Source organism: Chelonoidis abingdonii, chromosome 17 (assembly GCF_003597395.2).
Source record: "Chelonoidis abingdonii isolate Lonesome George chromosome 17, CheloAbing_2.0, whole genome shotgun sequence".
Classification (NCBI taxonomy): Eukaryota; Metazoa; Chordata; order Testudines; family Testudinidae; genus Chelonoidis; species Chelonoidis abingdonii.
Window position 1 is genome coordinate 18,208,410 of NC_133785.1, and position 27,440 is coordinate 18,235,849.

General features: G+C 41.8%; 1 protein-coding gene across 3 annotated transcripts in view; it reads right to left on the reverse strand.

The window, feature by feature from the left end:
- Positions 1-4,160: 4,160 nt before the first annotated feature.
- The window catches only part of KBTBD12 (kelch repeat and BTB domain containing 12), a 68,056-nt gene continuing 44,776 nt past the window's right edge, over positions 4,161-27,440 (reverse strand). For 2 of the 3 annotated variants that reach the window (XM_032802733.2, XM_075073152.1), the window contains exon 6: positions 12,963-27,146. In XM_032802733.2, the coding sequence (XP_032658624.1) occupies positions 26,977-27,146 (170 nt within the window). In that variant the 3' untranslated portion in view covers positions 12,963-26,976. Of the gene's footprint in view, positions 4,257-12,962; positions 27,147-27,440 lie in introns of those variants that run through there. The other variant, XM_032802734.1, reaches the window with a different exon arrangement.

Sequence of the window (27,440 nt, forward strand, 5' to 3'; positions counted from 1 at the left end):
CAGCTGAGTATGCGGGCTCCAGGGTGGGGCCAGAAATGATGGGTTCAGGATGCAGGAGGGGGCTCCAGGCTGGGGCAGGGGTGCAGAACAGGGTGTGGGGTGCAGGTTCCAAGAGAGAGTTTGGCTGTGGGAGGGGGTTCAGGGCTGGGGATTGGGGTGTGGGCTCTTGGAGGGTATTTGGCTGAGAGAGGGGACTCAGGGCTGGGTTGTGGGGAGCAGGCTCCAGGCGGTGCTTACCTCAGGGGGCTCCCTGAAAGAAGCGACGTGTTTCTTGGCTCCTACACAGAGGTGCAGCCAGTCAGCTCTGTGTAGTACGTGCTGCTTCGGCCCACAGGAACCGCCCTTGCAGCTCCCATGGCGGGGGCAGCCCGTGAAGCCACCTCTACACTTTGTAGCCAGAGGAACATGTCGTCACTTCCCTGGAGCTTCATGGAGCCACATAGGGAGCCTGCCAGCCCCACCAACCAGACTTTTAAGAGCCCAGTCAGCAGTGCTGACCGGAGCTGCCAGGGTCCCTTTTCAACTGGATGTTCCAGTCGAAAACCGGACACCTGCCAACCCTAGTATGGTTTTATTGATTGGTCTTTTTTGGTTTTTTGCCCAAAGCCTGTTTGTAAGCTTATTAGCTCCTATTTCAAGTTTTTCTCTGCATCCGTAAGGGCTACATAATTATTGTTTTCTCAGAAATGAAAGCCACTGTTCTCTTGCACTCACAGGACTCCAAGAGCTGGGGCTTTATGAAAACACCACTTATTGCAAGACTTAGGATGAAGTTGCGAAAGTCACTGACACTGTGATGTAAGATCAACATTATTATACTGTTACATCAGAATGTCATAAACATGATGGCTTCCTAATTATTATTTATTATTATTGTATTTGTCTATGGTAGCAACCATGATGTGCTACGTACTTTCCAGACATTCATAGAATCACAGAAATGTAGGCTTGGTGGGACTTTGAAAGGTCATCAAGTCCAACCCAGTGCACTGAGGTAGGACTAAGTAAACCCAAACTATTCTTGAAAGGTGTTTCAAACCTCCAGTGATGGAGATTCCACACAGCCTCCCTTGAAAGCCTGCTTCGGTGCTTAATTATCTTTACAGTTAGTAAGTTTTTCCTAATATTAACCTAAATCCTCCTTACTTTAGATTAACCCCATTACTTGTACTACCTTCAATGGACAGGGAGACCAATTAATAATAGTCCTCTTTATAACAGCCCTTATCTTATTTGAAGATTGTTGTGAGGTCCCCCATTTGTCTTCTTTTCTCAAAAGGAAACATGCCGAGTTTTTTTAACCTTTCCTCATAGGTCAGGTGTTCTAATCTTTTTATCATTTTTGTTGCTCTCCTCTAGACCCTCTCCAATGTATACACTTCTTTCCTAAAACATGGTATCCAGAATTGGATACAATACTCCAGCTAAGGCCTCACTAGTGCCAAGTAGAATGGGACAAGTACTTCCTGTGTCTTACATATGATATGTCTCTTAATACATCCCAGAATAATATTAGCCTTTTCAGCAACTGCATCACATTACAGACTCATATTTAATTTGTGATCGACTATAATCCCCACTCCTGTTCAGCAGTACTATGGACTAGCCAAGCATCCTGCATTTCGTAGTTTTGCATTTGATTTTTTTCTCCCTAAATGTAGTACTTTGTGCTCGTCTTTATTGACTTGACTCTTGTTGATTTCACACCAGTTCATCAATTTCAAGGTCCTTTTGAATTCTAATCCTGTCTTCCAAAGTGCTTGCAATCCCTGCCCCCTCAGCTTGGTGACATCTGAAAATGTTTATTAGCATTCTCTCCATTTCATTAATTAAGTCATTAGTTAAAATATTGAATAATACTGGACCCAGAACTGACCCCTGCAAGACCTCACTAGATATGTCCCCCCACTTTGACAGCAAACCAGGATAACTACTCTTTGCGTACTGTCTTTCAACCAGTTGTGCACTCACCTTATAGTAATTTCATCTAGCTCACATTTTCCTAGTTTGCTTAAGAAAATGTCATGTGAGATGGCGCCAAACACTAAAATCAAGATATGTCATGTCTACACGCTTCCCCCTTATCCAGTAAGCCAGTAACCCTGTTAAAGAAGGAAATTAAGTTGGTTTGTCATGATTTGTTCTTGACAACTACATCTTCGCTATTCCTTATAATCTTATTAGCCTCTAGGATTGTTTAATAATTTGTTCCAATATCTTTCCGGGTATCTAAGTAAGGCAGACTAGTCTACAATTCCCCCGGTTCTCTGTGTCTCCCTTTTTAAAAACATATATATATTTTTAAAAAAGATAGGTACTATGTTTGCCCTTCTCCAATCCTCTGGGACCTCACCTGACTTCCATGAGTTCTCAAAGATAACTACTGATAATTGTTTCAATAGTTCTTTAAGTACTATAAGGTACATTTCATCAGGACCTGCTGACCTGAATTCAACTAACTTATCTAAATAGTCTTTAGCCTGTTCTTTTCCTATTTTGGATTGCATTCATTCCTCCTTGTTAATATTAATTGTGTTAAGTACCTGGTCACAATTTACCTTTTTAGTGAATACCGAAGCAAAATAGGCATTAAACACCTCAGTCTTCTTGATATCATCTGTTATTAGCTCTCCTTCCCCACTAAGCAAAGGACCTGCAATTTCCTTTGTCTTTCTCTTGCTCCTAATATATTTATAGAAACTCTTTTTATAGTATTTTAAGTCCCTTGCTAGATGTAACTCATTTTGTACCTTTGCCTTTCTGATTTTGTCTATACATGCTTTTGCTATTCTTTTTTTTCCTCATCCTTAACAATTTGTTTGTTTCTACTTTTTGTAGGATTTTAGATTTTCAGGTAATCAAAGAGCTTCTGATGGAGCCATATGGCCCCTTACTATTCTTACTATCTTCTCATGAGGATAGTTTGCTTTAATATTCTTTCTGAGAAACTGCCAGCTCTCCTGAACTCCTTTTTTCCCTTAGATTCATAAAGGGACAATCCCTGCCTTGAAGACTCATGACAGACAGACAAGTAGACAGAGGTTAGGAAAAGGGAAATGACAAATAGGGGTTTTAGTACAAGTCAACTAGATTCACTGTAGGCATCCTGGGAGAAGTGGATCTTTCAGAGGACTTAAATGTGGACAGAGTAGGGAACTTGACTTTGCATTGAAGCAAAATATTCAAATACTGTGACTAAACATTAACATGACATTAAATAGTATGTGTGAAAATGTCATTACGTTGTATGAGGGTGTCCTTACCTGTGATACTTGTATAAAATGTCTTTTGTGCTGTGTCATCATTGTACCACAATACAGCTTGATGACATTTTGGAGCAACAGAATAATACTGCATCAAAATGCCATCATGCTGTGACACAATATGATGTTATGTCCAAAAAGCGTCACATTGCTTCAGAACATCTTCACACCAAGAGATGGGATTATGACTTTATGTTAAAAAAGTAGAGAGCTCTGGTTTGGTATAGTGTTGTGATTCAGGGTTCTATGCCAGACTCTTCCACTGACTCACTTTGTGAATTTGGTCAATTCAGATACATTGTGCCCCTCAGTTTCCCCATCACTAGTGAGGGTAATGATCTTTACTCATCTTTGTAAAGTAACTTGAAATCCTTGGATGAAATGTGCAATAGAAAAGCAGAATCTTTTTATCCTTATCACAGTAAGCCAGAATGTTATCAGATCTGGCACATGGTGGCATTGTGTCAAAACAGCATCATGTGGATACTAAAATCCATCCTCTCCCCAGAGTTGGTACGTCTGGATCATGCTGTGGCACATTGACAGGGTGGTGGGGAAAGAGTGGAAAAGCTTGTCATGCAACTGCCCCTGCTGCACTTGCTCTTTGAATAAATAAATAACTTAAGTGTTCAGAGATCCCAATTCAATTCTGTTCACCAGCATTAAATCCACTCTTAAAACTGGCTTCTTGGAGGTATGTGGCCCCTCCGCTCCTCCCTGATTGTTTATATAGCCTTTATTTGTGAGATAAGAATAGCTAAAGAAACAGATTGTGCTATTCTTGACACTGCCCATTTGTCAAATTTCTTGATTTGTTATTGGTTTTGGAAAATCACTTTAGACAATGAAGCATTTTGATTTGTTTGTTACAGTAAGAAAAAGAAACTTACCACTAGATACACCTGAGCCAGATCAGTGGAACTGAAACCATCTAACTCCTTCTCAGAACTTGGTGGAAGTCTGGGTTCATCTCTGGATCTGAACCCAATGGTTCTGTTGAAGAGCAAAACAAACTGGGGATATAGTTATAGATGGATGATTATATTCAGTCAAGAAGAGACAATGGGCCAAATGCCTGCCTGGTGTAACCCAAATGACTTCATTGGATTTAAACCAGGAATAAATTTGGCACATGGACCAGGGTTATAGACTGAGTCATTAAAAGAACATGTCACAGATGAGGATTTTTTTTTTACTCTTTGTTGGTTCCTAATACAACAATACCCAGATTCTGATTGGTGTCACTAGATGCTATTGTAATAGAAATAGTTAATAATAGTAATAATAATAATTAATAATAATAATAAATGATATAATAATAAGTCACTGTTCAAAAGCAAGCAACATCTGAAGAGAATCAGCCATAGGTTTTAAACAGTTTGTTCTTTTCATGCCTTGCCATCCTTCCTTGAACCAAATCAGTCTCTCTTATATAACCATGATAATCCTGCATCAGAATTGAAGTGCAATTTAGGACCATTAAAAACATTAATATTCACTTACTGGCTGCAAAGTCTGTTAGCCAACGTGTTCCACTGTTTCACACAGTTAAAATTTTAAGCATTTGCTGCAAAATTATTATAATCTCATTATACATCGATTACATTAGTGCAGAATTGACATTTAATTACTGCTTTTGAAATTGGGCTGCACTCTGGTGTGGCTGATTTGGGATGGCGGACCTATATTGTATTGAATTGTCTCCCAATGGAACCCACAAAGAATAGTAAGATTGCTTATATAGCCAGACGGGAAATGGGAAGAATGGTTGAGGGTGAGAATAGGGAGGAAGGTCTGGGAATTACTCATCCCCTCTACGTGCACCGATTCCTCTCAGCTCCACCTGTGTCATTCATGGAAGCTGAGCGGAATGAGTTAATTTTTTTCCTTTTGTCAAGACTACATTCTCATTCACTTTCCACTGCAATACTTTGACCAGCAGGACAAAGTTTGCAGGTTGCAATAAACACCAGCCTCTGCCAGTAGAGCTAAAGGAACCTCTTTGTTAGCTGTTATGATTCTAGGTCTTATATCATCTTATATAGGGCTGCGATCACAAGAGGGCAACTTAATCACATTCACTAACTTATGTGTATGCATTCACTTTATATACTTAGCGTTCACGTTATGTATATGACTGAAGTTTATTTGTCTAGTATAGGAGTGTGGGGCAGGGTTTCACAGTAGCAATGGGGTTTAGCACAATGTGTCCATTTAATGTTACTGTCCACTTGCTATCTCTCATATTTAATGCAAAAATCTCACGGACTAATATTCTGTTTAACCACAAGGTGGAAGAACTGCTTTACTTATGATGCCATCTTGGTTAACTCACATGAAATATGCATGCACTTTAGGCACGTATCATTATTGTTATTATTTAATAGTTCTGTTACAGTAGCACTCAGAGGCTCCATTCAGGATCAGAACCCCCTGGTGCTAAATGCTGTACAAATACAGTCCACCATCTTGCAAGTAGCTCCATGCACATAGGATCCCTGTGCCATACAGAGCCTCATTGACTTCCACCAGGCTTCCCACAGGGATCTGTCTGCATGGAGCTCCTTGCAGGACTGGGACCTTAAACACAGAGTCTCTAATTAATCAATTGGTTAATATACAAAATTGATCAAATCCAGTGATAAAAATACTACTCTTGTGGGTTTACAAGTCACACTAAAGACATTTCCAAGATAAAAGGAGCTTGAGAAACTGCTCTGCTGTTCCTTAGTAGACTAAATACAAATCTCAAATTCAGAAATGGAAAAAAAAAAAACGCACAAAGTGCTTGCAATCTAAAGAGTTATTTTAATAGAATCTAAGAATTTTAAAGACTTAGGAAAACATTTCTATGCTTATTGGATTTTGTACAAACATAAAAAATAAAATCAAATCCTAACTTCACTTGTGAATCTAAGCAATTTGTTAGTGCCCCTCCAATCAAATGGAGGATGAAATCCTGACCCCATTGAAGTCAATGGTAAAAATCCCAGTGACTTCAATGGGTCCAGAATTTCACCTGGAGTCTTTAGTCAGGAGATGCTCTTCCCCAGCCTACATATGTATCTTGAAGTTGTGTGCCAAGAGGTACATAGCACTCCTCAGCGGCGCAAGGATGTTGACAGATATGTTCATAGATGCAAAAAAAGGTAAACCGTGACAGCTTCTTAATAAACCTGCAGTGGGAGATTCATTTACAGAGTAATTACTTGGTAAATATAGCCAATGCTGACACATCATGTTAAATGGAGTACTAGTCTTTTTCTCCCCCAAGATACACACAAACTAAAACATTTTCAGTAACTAAGTCATCTGTGTGCTTAATGAAGGAGATAATTTTTAAATTTAATTTCCCTATAGCCCATCTGACTTCCAATGCAAGCGACTACATTCTAAATGATTGTACTTCCAAATTCTGTGGGATATGGTATTATCTTTACTTCCTTCCCTAAACAGAAATAAACCCGAGATGCAAAATGTGGATGCAGATTTCAAGCAGCCCAAAGTTCTTGGGAGATATCAGATCTGGGGATATGTGCCAAAATTTTCAAACTTGGGTGTGTCAACTGTGGCACCTAAATCCCAGTGTAGGTGTAGTGGCCCTACGGATTTTAAAAATAATTGGTTTCGCTTTCCCTTCAGGCCTGAGTCTGATATTTTAGTGAGCAGAGGGATTTTCAATATCATCACCAGGACATGAGAGCTTAGCCCCATGAGCCTGTGTAATTGTGCATCAGATGTTCTGAACTCTGGCCTACGTTTACGACTCAGGCCACTATTTCTCCAATTTTATCACACAGGCTCCTGGCACTTTACTTCACTGCATGTACTCAGTGCTTAATTTGTGCCAGGGCTGAGCCCCAGCACCTCTGGACTTGCTGCATCAGTTATGAATGTAAAAAAATTGCTTGAGCCCTGGCCCCGCTTCATTGTAACTTAAGCCCTGCATGTATTTATGCTGCTACTCACATAATAATGTGTGAATGATACTTTATAATACTGTATTTTTGTTCGACTTCATTTTTATCTGGCAATATTACCACTCTACTCTTTTATAAGGTGGTTAATTACCCGGCTCTCATTACAATACATCCCTTTTAATAATATATGCCTTGTTCACATATATAAATCCAAAAGCAAAATCCTGATCCCATTGAAGTCAGTGACAAAATTCCCATTGACTTCTATGGGGCCAAGATTTTGTCCCGAATCTTCAAATATGGCCTCCAGATTACTCATTGGGGTAACAATTCCAGTACAAGTTTTAACAAAAGAAATCTCTGTAATAAACCTGACATTATTTGCTAAAATGCGCTCACAGAGGATAAATTACAAACAAATTATGCTGATCACCTGAGGCCATGCAGAAATTCCACCCCTCATCAAATAAAAACTCAATTAGGTGCATTGTGGTGCGGGGATGGGGCGGAGATGAGGGAGGTTTGCAACTTTCTCTGAAGCATCTGGTTCCTCTCACTGTCAGCAACAGGATTCCATGACAGCACCTGACATGTCAGTCACTGAGAACCAACAGGGCTATGACGGGATGGGCAAACTATGGCCCGCGGGCTGGATCCGGCCCATCAGGGTTTTGGATTGGGCCCGTGGGATTGCCACCCCTGTGGCTCTGCAGGCCCTGTGCCACTCCTGGAAGCAGCCGGCAACACGTCCGTGCAACCCCTGGGAGACAGGGGAGCAGAGGGCTTCATGCACTACCCTCGCCTATGGGTACATCCCCCCACAGCTCCAACTGGCCAGGAACGGGGAACCGCGGGAAATGGGAGCTTCGAGGGAGCCCTCTGCCTCCCCCTCCTTCTCCCCCTTCCCCTGGGGCTGCAGGGACGTGGTGCCAGCAGGCAGGCAGGAAGACTGCCCTGGCCCCGGTGCGCACCGCTGCCACCCCAGAGGCTCTCCAGGTAAGTGGTGCTGGGCCAGAGCCCGCACACCAAACCCCTCCTGCACGCCGCACTCCAACCCCCTGCCGCACACTGCACCCTTCCTGCACACCTACCCCCTGTGCTGAGCCCCCTGTCACACTCCTTCTGCACCCCAACCCGCCCTGAGCCCCCTGCCACACCCCGCACCCCTCCTTCATCCCAACCCCCTGCCCTGAGCACCCTGCCACACACCTTCTGCACCCCAATCCCCGATGCACCCCTCCTGCATCCCAACTGCCTCTCCTGAGCCCCCTGCTGCACCCCAACCCCCTGCCTTGAGCCCCCTGCTGTACCCTCCATCTCTCCTGCACCCCAACCCCCTGCCACACCCTGCACCCCTCCTGTATCCCACCCCCCTGCCCTGAGCCCTCTTGTATACCCGCACCCCTCCTGTGCCCCAACCCCTTGCCCTGAGCCCCTTTCTGCACACTGCTCCCCCTCCCACACCCCGCATTCCCTCCCACATCCCACCCACCTGCCCCAGCCCTACATTCATGGCCCTGCATGCTATTTCCCCACCCAGATATGGCCCTCAGGCTAAAAAGTTTGCCCACCCCTAGGCTATGACAAAAAATGTCAGTCATTGTGAACCAGCTGGCTAATATTTCAACAAGATTATAAAGCCTAAAGAATGGTACCAATAACTGCAGGGAGGGATATATTTTGCTCTACTTCTGACCAAAGTAGGGCTGAGTTATTTTAAAACACCCAAATTCTTGATTTGACTACAGCTTTATGTATGTTCTCTTTCTTTGATTTCAAAAACAAATTTGCTTCTTGCAGTCACCATAACAACTTTGTGTGCATAAAGAAATACAAGGACACTTTTTTTCCTTTAGAGAAATGTCCTTTTTCATTGGCTTATTTGACTCATTTTATTATGGCCTTTCTGAGTGGATTTTGTAAAGGATGCTAGGCCTCAAGTTCAAATCCACATCAGGCTCTCTCAGTACAACACTCCCCGGGATTGAAATTTCTTTATGTTTTTATTTTCAGAGCGATGGCCCAGAACCAGTGCTTGTAAAAAATGTATTGGTCTTGAAAACATTTGTACCAGTCCTCCCTAAATGTTTGTAGCCCTGGCAGGTCACAAGATTCACATCATTCTGATGATCTTGTTCTCCAAATACACTTAATTCCTAACGTGATTTTAGTAACAGCTGTCTTGAAATCATCAAGCAGCAGAAATAAGTGCTTCATGCCTTTTGAGAGCCTGGAATCCCAGTTAATGGTATAAAGCATTAATCTTTAACTCTGATGTTTCTTGAGATATCAACTAAAACTCATTTTGTGCTTAAAACACACACTTTTGGAACTGGAATTGGGAGAGGGCAAAGCAAGAAGGTAAGAAGAATGATGCGACTTCAAGGGCAAATGGTTTTCAAAATATTGGACATTAAATTGTAACTGAGCTCTTCAGTTTAGCAGGTTTATTTTGACATTGGGCCAGGACTGAATATAAAACTAGAACTTGGACCAAGGCCTACAGCCCCTCAACCTTTTATCTATCAAATCTGTATTCGGTCACGGATGTCAAAAACCCAGGCATTAAATTCCATGTGCATAATTACATGAAGTTACTGCTGTTGTGCACATAAACCGGGTATCTATGCATACAGCCATTTGTGTAACCAACTATGCTTGCAGTTGTAATAATTGTGCATGCAAATTAAGCATGCAATTGCATGTATATTTCTGTATGCATACAGTACTTGAAAAGCAGGCTCTATTAGTAAAATTACATTGTTGACCCTTAAAGTAAGCCACCAATTCAGTGTGCTGTTTATCCTAAGGATCTTTGCATCTTACAAAGTAGTTCCTTCAATCTTGCACTTCTTGTCTCATGACAATATCAACATTTAAATCAAAACTGTCTGGAAATCATTCTTTTAGCAACTGTGCTCTTTTGATTTGGAATTCTGCATAGCAGCAGAAATTCATCAAGCAAATTCCCTTTCTGGTTTTAAAACCAAAGCTGAAACCGGACCTGTTTTATTTGGTACAGAATGAATGAGCTTCAATGTGATTTGATTTTTATCATATTTCATTTGAACTTTTACATCTCCCAGGGACTCTTGTGAGCAAAAAGCTTCATCAATAAAAACTGTATTGAATTTCCAGTTTCTGTCTGACTCTCAAAAGTTATTTGATAATTTTTTGACCATGAAATCTTATCTCCATTGTACACCAATATGTGGAAGGTGACTGCAGATGTTTAGTAATGGAGCTAAATGTCTCTGTAGGGTTTTTCTAATGGGTTTTCCTTTCCCTTATTAAAATAGGATAGGTTGTATTACTATCCCATAAACAGTTCATTTGCATTCTGACTCGTGGGCAATCTCTGAGATGCTATTGATATTTCCACTATTCCCTGACTTCAGTTTTGTTTTGAATGGTTCTGTTAACGTCAAATTAATTGTAAGTTGTTTAATTGACATCCCCCCAAAAGCTGCTATAATTTAAGTAGAGCAGATGGTGTTTGTAGTCGCTTAGGAGACTTAAGCTATTAGAATTTTTATACTGACTCCATAAGAAGTCGGGTCCCTCTGCCTTAGATATGATTCTTCTGGTAATTTTTGGTGGAACAGTGACTTCCAGCAACTGGCTAGGTTAATCACAGACATGAATTCCAGATGGATATCCCACAAGATATCTTAACACTTGCTTTTCTCCTTAAAACTCATGTTGTGGATGCAGATTAAGTATAAATTTCTCACCAAGTCTGCTCCATTTTTTAAGTCACCTTTTAATGACTACTTACTTCCATATCTCAGAGTGGGCTCCTATGAGTGCCAGTGGACCTACAACATAGGTCTGACCATGCTCCCACTGCAGTCAATGGCAAAAATGCTACTGATTTCAGCTGGAGCTGGATCAAGTCCCCAGCGTGGTATCCTTCCCACTTGTGGGTATAGATGGATAATGCCCCTCTGATGCCTAACCAGAAACATCATTTGAAGGTGGTCTAACCAACAATTTACTTTGGAGTCATATTTGGAAAGATTTATTTTCCTGTTGCTGCAAGAGATAAGCTAAGCAAATAAATCAGAATCTAGACACTGATCTATACAGTTTCACACTAGCACAAGAATGTTCAAAATCCTCCTTGAACTTAATAGAGCGAGGACACTGGCCCTTTGAAACGTTCAGGAGCCAAGTCTGCTGTGTCCCCAGAAAAGTTAACACTCTGAGTTTTACAGACATTATCAAGTGGCGGAGAGATTTTCATGGTACATTTTCAGTACTGTGGCTTTTCTTGAACTTTTTTGCCCCCCATCAGTTAAGGGATTCAGCTGTTCAGGGAAAATATCAAGTTTCTTGGCATAATAGGTATTAGTTAGTGCACCAGATGACTCTTCCAAGCTGCATTACTTTACATGGGAGGACCCTCATTCAATTTTTTAAAAAGTATTTTAACACAGAAAGTTATATCATATATCAGATTTGAATAGTGGGAAGGAGCTTTCAACACCATGGCTTTGTGCCTGTTCTTCTTGGTATCCCGGTATGAGAACATGGGCAGGCCAACAAGTGGTAAAATACTTAAGCTATTAATATACAAATCCCTGAAGAACCCAGGCTCTTGTGCATAATGATTATTGTTGCACATGTCGCTGTTGCCTATTTGCCTCCGTAAGAGAATGAGACTTACAGGTCCAAATTCAGAGTGAGGTGCATACTGCTTTGTGTCAGGCTGCCTCACACTCCATTACCAACACATACATGAGTGTAAGGGAATTTAAATCAGTGTAACTGAGGAACTGGAAGGTATAAGTCACATCCTCTGGTTAGTTGCTTTTCTTGCTATATTCTCTTCTTGCCTTTGAGCACATGAATGAAACTGTTTGAGACTCTTTTACACTCAGCTACCTGCAGCAGGCACAATTCAAAGGTGATGTGTGAGGACGCAAGGGTGTAATTTACATTTTGGAAAGTGGGAGTGCATCCCACAAATCAGTATGTTTAAGGGAATCGAAGTATGTGCACAGGACTGTAGGAGGTGTTTAAATTGGTGCAACATCGTTACATCAACTTAGACTTCTCTAGATTGAGCCCTGAATTTGTCCTGCTGTCTGAAGGACACCATTCAGATATAAACATTTCACACAATGACTGTAGCTCAAATCTTGGTCATACTGAATCTTGGGAAATTTGCCATTGACTTCAGTGGGATCACAATTTGGCCCCCTAGCCTCACTATTCAAGGCCCCTTAAAAGAATTAGTGTATTAAGAATGCTCAAGTTATTGTATCTACTGAATTACAGGTGACATTTGTAAACAGCTTGCAATCTAGGATGCAGTCTGCGTGTTTTGTGAATGATGTCCAGTTTAGCATGAGCAATTTAGAAAAGACCTCTGCAAACTTGCTTGCCATGGCCCTTCCCAGCAGCTAGCAAGGAAGCCAGAAGATAAACCAGCAACCCCACTGTGACAGGTTGGATCACAGAACCCCCCCTGGGATCTGCCACCCGATGTGCCAAGACTACTTCTACCCCTGCCTTCCCTGTCTGCTCCAACAAAGACCCAGGGTCTGAATTACTTGCTCCAAAGCTGCAGGTTTACCTGAAAGCAGCTAACAGAAGTGTTCCTGTCTTTAACACTCAGATGCCCAACTCCCAATGGCGGGTCTAACCCAAATAAATTCATTTTACCCCTGTATAAAGCTTATACAGGGTAACTCATAAATTGTTCGCCCTCTATAACACGATAGAGAGATATGCACAGTTGTTTGCTCCCCCCAGTATTAATACATACTCTGAGTTAATCAATAAGTAAAAAGTGATTTTATTAAATACAGAAAGTAGGATTTAAGTGGTTCCAAGTAGTAACAGTCAGAACAAAGTAAGTCACCAAGTAAAATAAAATAAAATGCGCAAATCTATGTCTAATCAAACTGAATACAGATAAGATCCTCACCAGTTCCAGAATGCTCCCTTTTACAGACTAATCTTTTAGCCTGGGTCCACCAATCACTCACACGCCTTGCACACTGTCTTTTGTTCCAGTTTCTTTCAATCATCCTGGGGGGTGAAGAGGCTCTCTCTTTAGTCATCTGAAGACCAAATGGAGGAGTCTCCAAGAGGTTTAAATAGACTTTCTCTTGTGGGTGGATACCCCCTTCTCACTCCTATGCAAAGTCCAGCTCCAAGATGGCATTTAGGAGTTACCTGGGCAAGACACATGTCCATCCATGACTCACAGTTTTTACAGGTAGCATCCATTGTTTACATGCTACCTTGAACATCCTCAAGTAGCCTTTTAATGTGGATTGGAGCATTCCAAGGTCCATTGTCCTTTAAGTGTTTCTTGATTAGGTACTTAGTTTCAACATTCCTTTCTCCAGGAACTGACCAAATGCTCTACTAAGGTTATTTAGAAATTAAGCCAGTAGACAGCCAACATTCATAACATTCATAACTTCGAATACAAAGATGATACACGCATACAAATAGGATTAATACATTCAGTAGATCATAAACTTTACGGAGATATGTTACGTGGCATTTGTAGCATAAAACACAGTCTAAGCATATTTCCATAAAGCCTTATGGGAGGTACCGTTACCACATTCTATTCAGGGAGCACACCACTTTCTACTGACATTTTCATTGTGGCTATTATGTAACAGGGGCAGTGGATTCTATCACTGGCATACCTTATCATAGTCAAAGGTCCTATGGCAGCCACATACGAAAGCAATCTTCATATAAAATACTTGGCAGGATCAACTCCTTCCACTGGTTTATCATGGGATTTGTTTTTAATCACCAGGAAAAGCCCAGGGTACTTGTTATTTTTTGGTTAGCTATTCAGTTATACCAGCATAAATATATTGATTTCAGTGGTATTCTCAGTGTAACAGAGAGCAGAATTTGACCCTCAGCTCAATGATATCTTAGGACACACCAGACCAACAACCTTGCCCATCATTCTGAGCGTTTTTATCCAGGCACAGTAAATAAGCATACCAAAACTTAACACGGCTGAAGTGTCTGCTGTGACATTTGGGACTGAGGGTAAATACTGCCTTTCTCGTCTCCACAGGTGTTAAGCTGACCTTAGTTCGATAACTGGTTACACTTGTTTTTAACATGATCTTTTCCACTGTGAGTGGAGCCAGACAACAGCTAAGGTGAGTTTAAAGACAAGGCTAGGTATGAGAGAGGGTTCTTCTTTTCCCACCCTACCCCCTTTCTATTTATCTTCTTAAGTTTTAAAAGGGTGAGTTTAGTGCTCATGAGAGATGCCAAACTGACAGTCCTGGGTGTTGACCCCTTCCATCCATAGAAGAGGTACAACTACAAGCACCAGCAGTGAAAATTTCCTCCAGTCAATGTTGCTCAACCCTGACCTGAAGGAACCAGGTCTGTGGAAGGGTCAGAGTGGAATGTGAGTCTCCATGGCCCATTTAGACCTTGACCTTTCTTCTCAGAGTGCCAACAAGGAAACCAACCATGATGATACTTTTTAGTAATTTGGATATCTATCCACTAGGAGCTAAACTGAGACCCACCAACTCACTTCACATGGGCCACGGCGCGGCCATCAGCTGGAAATGACATTCAAACCCTGCTGACCAGCACTAGATTTGAACAAGTGATCTGGAAGGAAAGGTGTACTATTCTATTAGCAATCCCTCAAGCCATGTATTCCTATTTCCTTTTCTAGTTCACTACAGAAAGGAAGAATCCAGCATTGTGAGCCTCTTCCTGAGGTGAGTTTGACTTTGCGGGGAATATTAGGCCTGATTCTCCTCTCACTTACACTTTTATTACACCAGTGCAACTCCATTGACTTCAAAAAAGTCACACCTATTTTACACCAGTCAAGGGAGTAAAAAGTCAGCCCCCACTTCTCTTTTTATATTGGTGTTTACTCACTATTTGCTTGCTTGCTTTCCTTCTTTAAGAAATTATCAATTAACTCTCACACAGGCTTTCAGTTTAAAAGGTCAAGTGAAACAAAGCAACTAAACCAGTTTCCTAATTAAAATCAATCTTGTCCTGCAGCGTAAACTTTGCTGTGTATTTTGTCATTGCAAACCACAGCAAACAGTCAACATACCTCACCACTGATTAAAAAACAAAGGTGATCTCTGCACAATTTGCCCATCCCTAGAAGAAAGGAACTTTTGGGACCCCAGAGCTTAAACCTTATAAATTATTTGTTGGGTCAGCTAAAATTAGCTACATAGGCAGAAGGATGGATCAGGTCTCATTAATCTGTGTTGTAACTCCAGTAATTTCAACGAATAGATCCCGCTATGTTTACATTTAATAAAGTCCTGATGCTCCCTCTAATAAATGTTTTTTTGCAGGTGATTTCTTAGGCACAACTGTGCCTTGAAGCGGCCAGTGAGGTGAATGGAGATGTATATTCCTTATAGGAATCCCAGGAGACTTCCAACAGCTGCTTGCCTAATCAAAGCTAGTGCGGTGTATGGTCTAAATTCAGCTCAGGTAGCAGTCACCCAGTGAGTCTGCTATGTCGCTATAAACCACCTTCTATTTTCTGCCTATCACCAATTGTTGATAGCTGTCTGTGCACTTTATCAAATTACATCATTTACTAAATCAGAAACATTTTCATAAGAAGCACAATTTATTTATTCTTCATGATTACAGCTCAAACTTAGCTCCAAAGAGTGACCTCTTTCATTTCTGTGGTTAGTGCTGTACCTCTATAACATTACTAGCAGCCAAGGAGCACACATATACACCTCGTTCCTTCCTTCCTTAGATAACGTACAGTATTCCTTATACATGATTTGACATCCTTTATTGCCTTTCCTGTTAAGGGGGTGCACAAAACACTCCTTATTATCTGCAAATACCCAATATCTCCTAGCCCAAGAAGAATAGGTTTCTGAGAGCTTTGAAGAACAATGCTGACAAAACCAGAGGGATGGCAATTGTATTAGTAATGATAAAACTTTTCCTTTCTATAGTGCTTTTGATCTGTGGATCTCAAAGTGATTTACAGACATTAAGTAATTACACCTCCTAAGAGCAAAGAGAATAAAGTAGGTGTTATTATATGTGCTTTATTCATGGATAAACCAAGACACAACAAGGTTACATGATTTTCCCAAGTTACAGAGCTGGAAATAGAAATCAGGAGTTCTAATTCCCACACCTCTGCTCTAGCCTCTAGACAACTATCTCTGCACTTGCTTCTGTATTAGAAAGTTCACGTTTATTTGCCTGACTAATTGGGAATCACTGTTTTTAATTTTAAAATACTGTGGTGATCTCAGCAGCTTTTTGAAGGAAGGGGTCAGGTGTAGAGTCAATGTGAGAAATGGTTTCTCTTGCATTACTGTATGCGTAGTGAGATAAGTTTTCCCCACTCTGAAGCCAAGGAATGAGAAAATGAAATGGTGGAGCTGAACAACATTTTAGCACCAGTGGCAAAGAGTTCTGTGGCATCTTATAGACTTAACAAATGTATTGGAGCATGAGCTTTCGTGGGTGAATACCCACTTGATCCAACTAAGTGGGTATTCACCCATGAAAGCTCATGCTCTAATACGTCTGTTAGTCTATAAGGTCCCACAGAACTCTTTGCTGCTTTTACAGATCCAGACTAACACGGCTACCCCTCTGATTTTAGCACCAGCACGTTACTTCTGGTAATGAAGAACCAGAAGCACCAGCAGGCTGGAATGGGATATGTTCTTCATAGAAAAGCTGGCAACATCATATGCACTTTTACAAAGGGTGACTGGGAAAAGGCGAAGTCCAGAATAAGTATCTATATTAAGACTTTACACATTACGGACTGGGTTCTCTAGTTAGATTTGGGCCCTCTGTAGTCACAGGAGAGAATCTCGTCTTAGGTCATTACCCACCCTGGAAAAGGGAAGGTAGCATCATCTGTGTTCAGACACTTTGTGTGGCAACTGAAGTTCAAAGCTCAGAGACACTACTAATACTTTGCACAGGTTTCTATTACTGGTGTGGCATGAGCAATGTCCTAGCTCAGTGGTTTGAGCATTGGCCTGCTAAACCCAGGGTCGTAAATTCAATCCTTGAGGGGGCCACTTAGGGATCTGGGGCAAAAATCAGTACTTGGTCCTGCTAGTGAAGGTAGGGGGCTGGACTTGATAACCTTTCAAGATCCCTTCCAGTTCTAGGAGATAGGTATATCTCCAATTATTATATTATACTAGGCACTTGGTTCTGTTCTCTCATCTAGCCCTTTTTTTCCAAAAATCTCAGAACATTACAAACACTAATTAAACCTCCCAACCCATTCTGAGATGTGTCAGTATCATTATGTCCATTTAACAGATAGTGGAACTAAAGAATAGAGTGGTAAAATGACTCCCCATGGTCACACAATGAGACTGTGGCAGAACAGTGACTATAACTTAGGTCTCCCGGCTCTGAGGCCTGTGCTGTAGCCACAAGACTGAGGACATTGCAAAGCCCAGCCAACAGAGAAAGAGGTGATCTTTATTAGCCATGAGACTGACCTGCAAAATTTTGGTTGGGATCTGAACTTCGCCAAAAGTTGGTGCTTGAATACAGGGATTCAGTATGGGATCCTCTGTACTCTTTGGGTATGCCTACATTGCAATTAAAAACCCATGGCTGGCCTGTGCCAGCTGACTCCGGTTCACAGTGCTTGAGCTATGGGAGTGTTTAATTGTGGTGTAGATTTTAGCTCGGGCTGCAGCACAAGCCTGAATGTCTATACCACAATTAAACAGCTCTGCAAGCCCAAGCCAGCTGGCACAGGCCAGCTGTGGGTTTTTAAATGCAGTGTAGACATACCCTCTAAAGTGGAATGGTTCATGGAACAGAGGGATCTTAAAGAGGTTTTTGGAGGAGGAGGAAGCTGGGTAGGGTAAACATCAATGGAGAGGTTGCAGTAAGCCTAAGGGACAGTGTGGAAGTAGGAGACAAGCTGGAAGCTTGCCAAGGAGACAAATGGAATGATCAAAAGAGAAACTAGAGCATAAAGCGTGGGATGAGGTGTAGGCAGACATGAGAGCAAAGATATAGGGATGGCTAGAGTTGTGCAAGACTTTGAAAATGAGGATGAGAAGCTTTGAGCTTCATCTGGAAGGAGAGTGGCAGGCACTAAAGGGACTGGAGAAGCAGGAAGACATGGTCAAAGCATCTAGCCATAGTAAGTTGCCTGGGGCCTGGAAAAAAATAAGATATCTTTTCAGTTCAGTTGATTTAAAGCAGAGGATGTTAGAACAGAGAGGATTTTCCTATCCAGTTATTAGCCCCTGTTCAATAAGGCACTTCAGCATGTGTCAGACGTTAAACATGAGAACAATCCCATTGAATCCAATGAGAATATTCACATGCTTAAAGGCAAGCACATGCTTATACTTTGCTGAGTTGAGACCTGGGCAGAACTGCCATGTGGCTTGGTGGAAAAGACCACATCTCCCGCAGTAAAGAACTTATTAAAAAAATCTAGAAAGAAGATACACAGTATATCTATTACAGAATGCATTAGTATGTGCTATATAATTTAATAACACTTCCTATAGCGAGGCAGGCCTGCCTATATGGAGTCATAGCCCTCTAACACTCTGCTACTCCTTGCAGTATGCAGCATAAATTCACAACCCACATTGCAGACTACACTGTGGCTGAAATCATAGGGTGGGTTATTAAATCATTCCATCACACAGCTCAGAGGGAATGGTACAACATACACAGAGATGAGATGTTTGCCAAGGAAAATAAGGGTGGTGCACTTATGAGCACATCCTGTGTATATTTCAGCCAGTTTTTAATACATCCTTTACTTTCAACCTCCAAGTATCAGATGGTAGTAAATTGCTAAGTTCCTAGTTCCAGCTGAGCACAACTGGGGGTGGAATCCCTTCTTTTGGAAACTGCTGGTACATGATCTGTTATGTTTGCTTCAAAACTCTTAGGGACAGCTGCAGAAACTTGCAAGTGTAGCTGGTATTCTGACCTATGGATTCAAAGCATGATGGTTCATGAATCAAATTGCCAGAAGGGCTTCATATGTCATAACAGAGAAAGACGAGGACCCTGAAAACTAAAAATTCAACCAGTGGGAAAACAGATTTTTAAAAGAATACCCTAGTTTTACAGATTTGTAGGAAGCCAACAAAATATAGACCTTCGTGAACATGTTCAAACTTTTTTTGAATTCCTTTTTTAAAGAAATAGTTTTTAGCATGTTTTTATTGCCCCAAGCTAACTGAGGGACTCATTACACGTTTTAAATTGTTTGGATGAAATAGGGCATAAATGTAAGGGGCAGGGATCAATCCTCCCATGCATCTGAGTTCAGGTATGGGGAAAGTGGGATGGGCATCATTCTACCCCAACTTGACTCCAGTGTGTATTAGAGCATCTTAGAAGGTGCCCTAAATTACATCCCTGGTGTAGACCCTTCACAGATCCTATGCCAGTGGAGGATTTGCATAGTAGAGCTCCACTGTGCTCTCAATCCACCCCCTATGCTGGAGTGTATGTGTGGGGTGCTGGTGCAGGAACTAGGTCTGATGACTTTATACCCACCAGGGGGGTTATCTGCTGGGAAATTAAGGTCAGAATCCAGTTCTTTTGAGCTAATTGAGAGACACAAAGGGACAAGAACATAATGCAACATCTGGCCCACCAGACTTTCAGAACTGCACACACACACTAGTCCCTGCACATGCAAACTATGGTCCTCCAAGCAATCACAATCAGTTTGTGCAAATGGACAATTAGATATCTACTAGTGCAGTGTTTCCCAAACTTACAACACTTGCACACCCCTTTTGAGACATTTGTCTTACCGGCGTACCCCCTTCTCCGATGAAGACAATTTGGGGGGGGAGAGTGGTAGTCACATTTTTATAACACACTCCTAATTTGTTTCATTCTGGATTAACTGTTTATTAGAAATAAATACAAAATTATATTACATACAGTTGAAACAAAACTTTTAATAGAAATAATAGTTACATATAGAAATAGTACTAGAAATAATTAAAATAATAGAAGCAAATCAACAGTCTGATAGAACAGCGTGTGTATATATACACATATCTATCTATCTATCTATATATGGTGAGTTCGTATCATTCTGAAATTAAAATATGCTGGTTTAGTTAGGTTAGTGAAGAAAGCACTAGTTCTAATATTTACTATTTCAATATTGAAAAATTTTCAGTACAAACCAAACTATTCAGTGCGAGGGATGGAACTGCTTTTGGCCAGACACTATCGCGGGGATATCTGGCTCGATGTTTGTGATCTTAAGATGAAGATGGGGCTCCACGTCAATAAGAATTTCATTTTTTTTTGTTTTGATGCCAACCAGCACAGAGAATCCGATCTTGCACAAATATGAGGTGGGAAAAGGCAGAAGATATTTAACAGCTTTGTCTGATAGAGCTGGATATTCAGAGGTAACCCCCAACCAAAATGACATCAGTGTTTTTTGCTCAAATTTTGTTTTCAGGAAGCTATCTGAAGCCAGCTCCAAGAGCTGTTCTTCTTTTGAAGCAGAGAGGTTATTTGGCAATGTTTGAACATTGATGATAAAAGGGTTCCTTATCCATTCAAAGGTGCCGTCCGGTTCAGGAAAATACTTACGAAGATCTTTCTGCAAGCTTTCTAAATGCTGCTTCATGGTTTGCAACACATCACTATCAAGTTGGTTAGCTGAGCTTATTACTAAGTCATGAAGAGATGGAAAGGAATCCAGTTCACGACGACTAAGACATTTATGCCACAGTTTCAATTTTGCGACCATGCCACTCACTTTGTCTTGAACATAGAATATGGATATGAGTTACCCTTGCAAGGACAGATTGAGGTTGTTTAAATGAGCAAAGATATCTGCAATATATGCTAGTTTGCATAGCCATTTCCAATCGTGTGTATGGTCTCACAGGTTAAAGATTTCATCTAAAAAATCTTGCAGTTCTTCTCACAGCTCAGACAGGCGATTCAGAACTTTTCCACATGAAAGCCAACGCACTTCAGTGTGAAATAGGAGTTGTGTGTAATCACTGCCCATCTCATCACAAAGCTGAGAAAACAGCCAGGCGTTCAGAGGGTGCCCTTTCACAAAACTGATTATTTTCACAACTTCATCCAGTACTCACTTTAGATCTGCCTGCATGTTCTGGTTGGCGAGTGCTTCCCTGTGAATGCAACAATAAGTCGATTTTACTTCTGGCACAACAGCTTGAATACGTGACACAACTCCTTTCTTCGAACCAATAATGGCGGTGGTGCCATCCATGCTTATTCCAACACAACGACTCCAATCCAAGTCACTGTTTTTGATAAAGTCATCAATAACTTGAAAAATAGCTTCTCCAGTTGTATGTGTTGGCATAGGTTGGCAGAACAAAATATCATCGTGGACTTCATTATTCAGCTTGTATCTGACAAACAACAAAAGATTAGCTAAATTCACAACATCCGTGGATTCATCCGCTTGCAGTGCATAGTAATGACTCTTTTGTACTCTTCACAATTGCTGCTTTACATTTTCAGCCATATCTGTGATTCTACGATGAACAGTGTTATTTGAGAGGGGAACACGATCTATAGCTTTGCTAGCCTTGTCTCCAACCATCACTTGCACCATGACTTTGGCTGCAGGTTTTACTAATGTCTCACAAATCACTTCAACAGCTCCGGACTTTGCAATTAAGTACACCACACTATATGAAACTTCCAAAGCTTTCATATTTTCACCTCCCGTCACATTATGAATTGTTTTCTGGGACTTTTGGAGATTTTCGCACCTATTTTCAAAGAATTCTACAGGTTTTCTCTCATATTCTTTATGTTTGTTATCGAAATGGCATTTTAGGTTCAATGGTTTCATACTTTCATTTGTGAGTCTCGTAACAAATCACACATAGTGGAACAGGCTCCACCTCATCGCCATTCAACGAAAATCCCAGTTTAAGATATTCTTCAAAATATTTGTGAGCTTTTTTTCGTTTTCTTTGCAGCTGATACATTCAATAAACTTACAGATAGTTCACACGGTTCACTAATTTTGTCATCATAATTGTCTGATGTAGCCATATCACTGCATTTTTTCAGCATAATTATCACTAATATTTGTATTTCCTTCATAATTTTCTTTTGTACATTTCAAACTTCTTGTTTTTAGCCAGTGATTCATTGTAAAAGAGAAATTTTGTATATTAATACACACCAAGTACGTACTTGCCAGGAGTAGTTATTCACTTTTATCTTTTATCCATCAGTATGGCTTCGGTGCATGCCACAAAGGCACGTGTATTGCATGAGCCGTGGTAACGCCGCACGCGTGGTTTGCATCAGCACGCCAGTCGATTTTTACTGGCACACTGCTGCCAGCTGAGGTCCCAGCCACCGGCCTGGCTCAGCGCGCTGCCGGCCTGAGTGTAAAGGGACCCCCAGCCAGCCGCAGGCTGAGCGCGGCCGGCAGCCAGGACCTGGCTGGCAGGAGCTGGTGGATGGAACCCCAGACCAGCAGCGGGCTAAGCTGCTCAGCCCGCCGTGGGTCTGGGGTCCCAGCTGCCGGCCCCTTGCCATCCGGGGTCCCAGCCACCAGCCCAGCTCAGCCTGCTGCTGGCCTAGGTGAACGGGACCCTCAGCTGGCAGCAGGCTGAGCAGGACTGGAGGATGGAACCCAGGGCCAGCAGCAAGCTGAGCCACTCAGCCTGCCACGGTTCTGGGGTTCTGTCTGCCGGCCCCACTCAGCCCACTTCCAGCCCCTTGCCAGCCAGGGTGAATGGGCCATGTACCCCTTGAAACCCTTTCACGTACCACTAGGGGTATGTGTACCACACTTTGGGAAACACTGTACTAGCGGATTGCTTGCATGCACAGTGACCATGAGTGCATGTGGAAACACAATGATTAGATGTGCAAATGATGAACATGGATATTTGTGAATTCAGCTGTGCATGTAAAAAAACAGAATGGACATAGTGCCAAGTAACTTTTTATAGAGTTTTCATTTTTTTCTCCTCTCCTTTGTTTGCAATACTCTAAATTACCTCTCAATTGTCCCTTTCAGTTTGGGAACCGGTGATATATTTCAGAGTTTCAAGTGAAACTGAAATTAACATGTCTGTTTTTGCTTAATAGCATCCATTTATACAATGCCACATCTTGCCAATACTTCTTTGTTTGCATAGCATTACGGATGTAAGCACAACCTTGGGAAAAATCTGAGTTAACACTTTAAAGGACAATTTTACTGTCATTTTGATTCTGATAGCAAAGAGCATTTAAAAACCTGAGTGTTGAGGAGAGATCCTAAGAACTGGCCACCACAATTAACCAGAGATGGGCCATGGATGAAACAAATAATTATTGTGGGTATGTGCAAACTTTCCCATGAGTATGAAATTAACTCTGAAATCATGAAGGTGGCAGTGGGGCTGCAAGAATCAAGAGATCTGAGAAAGATTTTGGCTCAAAACTATCTACCTCTAAGCTTGCTTGCTCCTATCCCTCTCAAGCTTTTATTTCGGTACCAATTATTGATTTAGAAAGTTTAGAGAGCCTGGGCTTTCCAGATCTTTTCGATTGACCACAGAATTTCCAGAACTGTAAGAATTTCCAGAACTCCACCCTGAAATGTCCCTAAGCAACTCTTTTGGACTTTCCACCATGAGACATTTGGGCAGCTTCAGCAAAATTTAAAACTCCCATCCTCTCCCTGCCACCCCCACAAAGAGCAGAAAAAACAACTCCAAAACAAAACAATCCTTGCCCCACAAGAAGAAAGGAAAATGAGTTCAGGACAAGGGACAAAAGTTATGCTAGCTTTGGTTAGAATGCTGAGCAGTGCTCAGGGCATGACAAGCTGACTGAGCTCCGGCACTTCATGAGGTATCTCTAATGAGGGGAGGCCACACTAAATGACAACGGCCCCCAGAACCCACCCCAGCTCTGACAGCTGGATCCACACACAGGGTACACAATATATCAATCGATACCGCCTTCTGCTAGCAAGACAGACCTTGATGGACTGCACAGTTTTCACCCAGTTCTTTCAATAACTATACAAAAACCAATAGATATGGAGTGGGGAGGAAAGGTCACTTCATCTCAGGCATGCAAGCTTGATGGAGGGGCTTTAGCTATGTCCACCACAAACCTGAATGTCCCCCTCAAAATTCCCCTAGGATCTTCAGAGGCAGCTCTCTATAATGGAGTGTATTTCACATCCTCTGTAGATCTAGTTAAGTTTCAAGCCTTAGGAAACATAGAAGTCAGAGCAGGAGTAGTCATAAAAACAAACACTTTTTTCCCCACTAAGCTGTAAATGAAAAATAACAAAGGAAACAAAACCGACAGAGGTTGATGCAGTGTTCAAAGTAACCTTGACGATAGATACTGTGTCTCTAAGAACTTTCCACCTAAGTGAGCTGTCACATAAGAGCATCACTCCCTGTAAGCTAGTAAGCTGCATAGTTGAACTGTAATGACTCAACACAGCAGATATCATTTTTCTGCAGTAACAGCAAGGGTTAAGGAAAATTTCCTTTGTTATGATTTAGGAAACTGTGTAAACTCTCTAGTGTTTTTTACAACACGTTAAAGGGCAACTTTAATGTCACCTGGATACTGACAGCAAAGAGCATTTAAAAACCCAAGTTTTCAGGAGAGATCCTAAGAACTGGCCACCTTAGTTTGTAGCACTGAGGCAATCTTGGCAGCAGCATTGCCCTAAAGTTACATTGGGTCACATGACAACCTAGGAAAGAAACAAGAATGATTTAACGTTACAGAGGTGACAGACACAAATGTGAAAGTTTAGACTGTCAAACATATCCTGCCTACGGAACATGCAGAGAGATAAGAGCTGAGTCATAAGGATCACAGCCTCATTTCTTCTTTCCTTTTAAAAAACAAAATACCCACTGCCCAATTGACCCTCAGTGCAGTACTGTATATATCCAGCAAACTTTGGTGAACTTCCTGTTGAGTGTTTTTATAAAACAGATTGATAGTTCCACTGGATACTCAAGGGAATAGTTCATGAATCACAGAAATTAGAGCTGGGAAAGGCCATTTGGGTCATCTTTTCCATCCCTCCTGCTACCGGTCACAGCAGAGAGAATTATAAACTGCTGGAACTTTTGCAACCAAATATATGATTCAAGAAGAGTGTAGCTCACCATTCCAATATGTGAATCCTGCTCTGCAAGTAACAGCCCTCAAACTCTTGAAGGGGACTGAGTCTGTCTCTGCTGATCACTTCTTACCAGTTTTGTTGTTGGTCTTGTGACCCTAAGCAGCAACATTTTTTCTGCAAATTAATTACTGAGCGTTTCAGCACTTTATAACATATTGCCGTGTTCTCCAATGATGGTCTCATTTTATGAGTAAAGCAGAATCCTCTCAGTTGTAGTTTCAGCCCAACAGAACTGCTCAGCTTCCCAATCCTCTTGCCTGTACTGCCTAGGAAATGACACTCAGACACACAATGAGGCAGGCATCAGAGTACACATGAATGGATATTACTAATTCAAACTGGAAGTCAGCTACCTGGCGAGACTTTAGCACATTTCTAGTCTACTGTCATCTAATCTGTGAACCTAATGCTGCTTCAAGAAGCTCAATGTGATCATTTTGTCTGAACTACTCTTAGTCCCTCTGGAAACAGCAAAATCCTCCTTTTGGTGCAGAGTTTATCTCCATGCTACATGAAAGCTATTTCTATTTAAACAAGAGCCTGATATAAACAATGACTGCAAGACTGCTGAGGAGCTGCCATCGGAATCTTTGTTCTCTGTGTGGATGCATGGCAGCAAATCTCGTCAGCTGATGATAAAGTTGGTTTAATTTTTACTTTTGTGTTTCGTTCCCTCCCCCTTCAAATATTGTATTCAAAGTTCTAACTAAGAAGGGCTTAGAAACTGAGCCACATTGTACCTTCAAGGCACTGGCTTCACCTGGTCACACAGCAGCACAAGGCCTTGAGAGCTGGATTTCCTCCTGACACTGGTACAGGAGCTCCAGAATCCTGAGAGAAGATGCAAGATGTTCTCCCCCAAAACTGGTTCACCTCCAGAGGCTGTTGAGGGGCTGGAGGCAGGGCCACAGCCCACATTCATCCCAACCTCTTTAAGGTAGTTAGTGTTACTGTTTGCTCTAGTCTGTGTTCCCCACCAGGACTATGCTTGGCCGCTCTGCAGGAGTGCAAAAGAAAGGAAGGCTCTTTGCCTCTTCTCTCCCACTACCACTGCTCACGCACTGGGCCAGCTTCAACCTACCCCTTTTGGACAACTGTACCAATTTCGACCAAGTTTACCATCTCTTAATACCCTTGTTAACCTCGCTGAAATCAATGGGGTGCCCTAAATGTAAGTGAAGTCAGAATCTTCCCTTGAAACTTTATCTTCACTGCTGGGGCTCTCATTCAGTTGTGCTGTTTTACCCTGCAATGGGCTTTGGGCTGCAGCTATGATGGTGAGGCTAAGGACCACAGCAGCCCAAACTGCGCTGCACATTAGCGCTTACACAGCTAAACGATGAAGTGCTGTGGTGGGGTGCCTGGGCCAACTCCAGAGGCTTATTGGGATGGGAAGCCCATAGTATCAATCACAAAAGCCTGAAGTACCAATACTGAGTACATAGTAGTGGCTGAAAGAATCACAGGTCTAAGGCATTGCTTACTTGAGCCTGTCACAGACTCATCTCTGTAGAACCCAGTTTTCACCTCAGGCCAGTTCCAAGGTCAAGCTGCACATCTCTCTCTAGTCTGAGCTCTTCAGCTACAGCAGAATCTGAAAGCACAAGGAACAACAGCATTTCTATTGATCCACTAGGTCAGAAGGTGGGGGGATGAGATCTCGGGGGTTCAGTCTAGCTACGAGGCAGACATCGTAGCTGTCATGCATGAGGACGTTGACAGCCACCACATTCCACTGGTTTCCCCACGTATCCAACTCTAGGATCGTTTTGGTGATAATTTCATGGCGAGCTGAAAAATAGTAGCAACAACAAAATATCAAAGGCAAAGTCAACAGGGTCAAAGAAGTTTGCAAAATTAATAAATTAATCCTTCTTCAAAGAATTTGTCATAAACAATCAGGGTAGAGCAACCATATTAAATCACAGCCATTCTTACAACAAAAAGCTGTTTATTGAGGCTGACAAATCTTAACAAAAGAGCCATCACACAAGGGAGAATTTTGCTTCTGTCAGATGCAACACTGCACTACACTTCTTGAAAAAAGGAAAAAACCTTTTCTTTGCTAACACAGGACCTGAACTT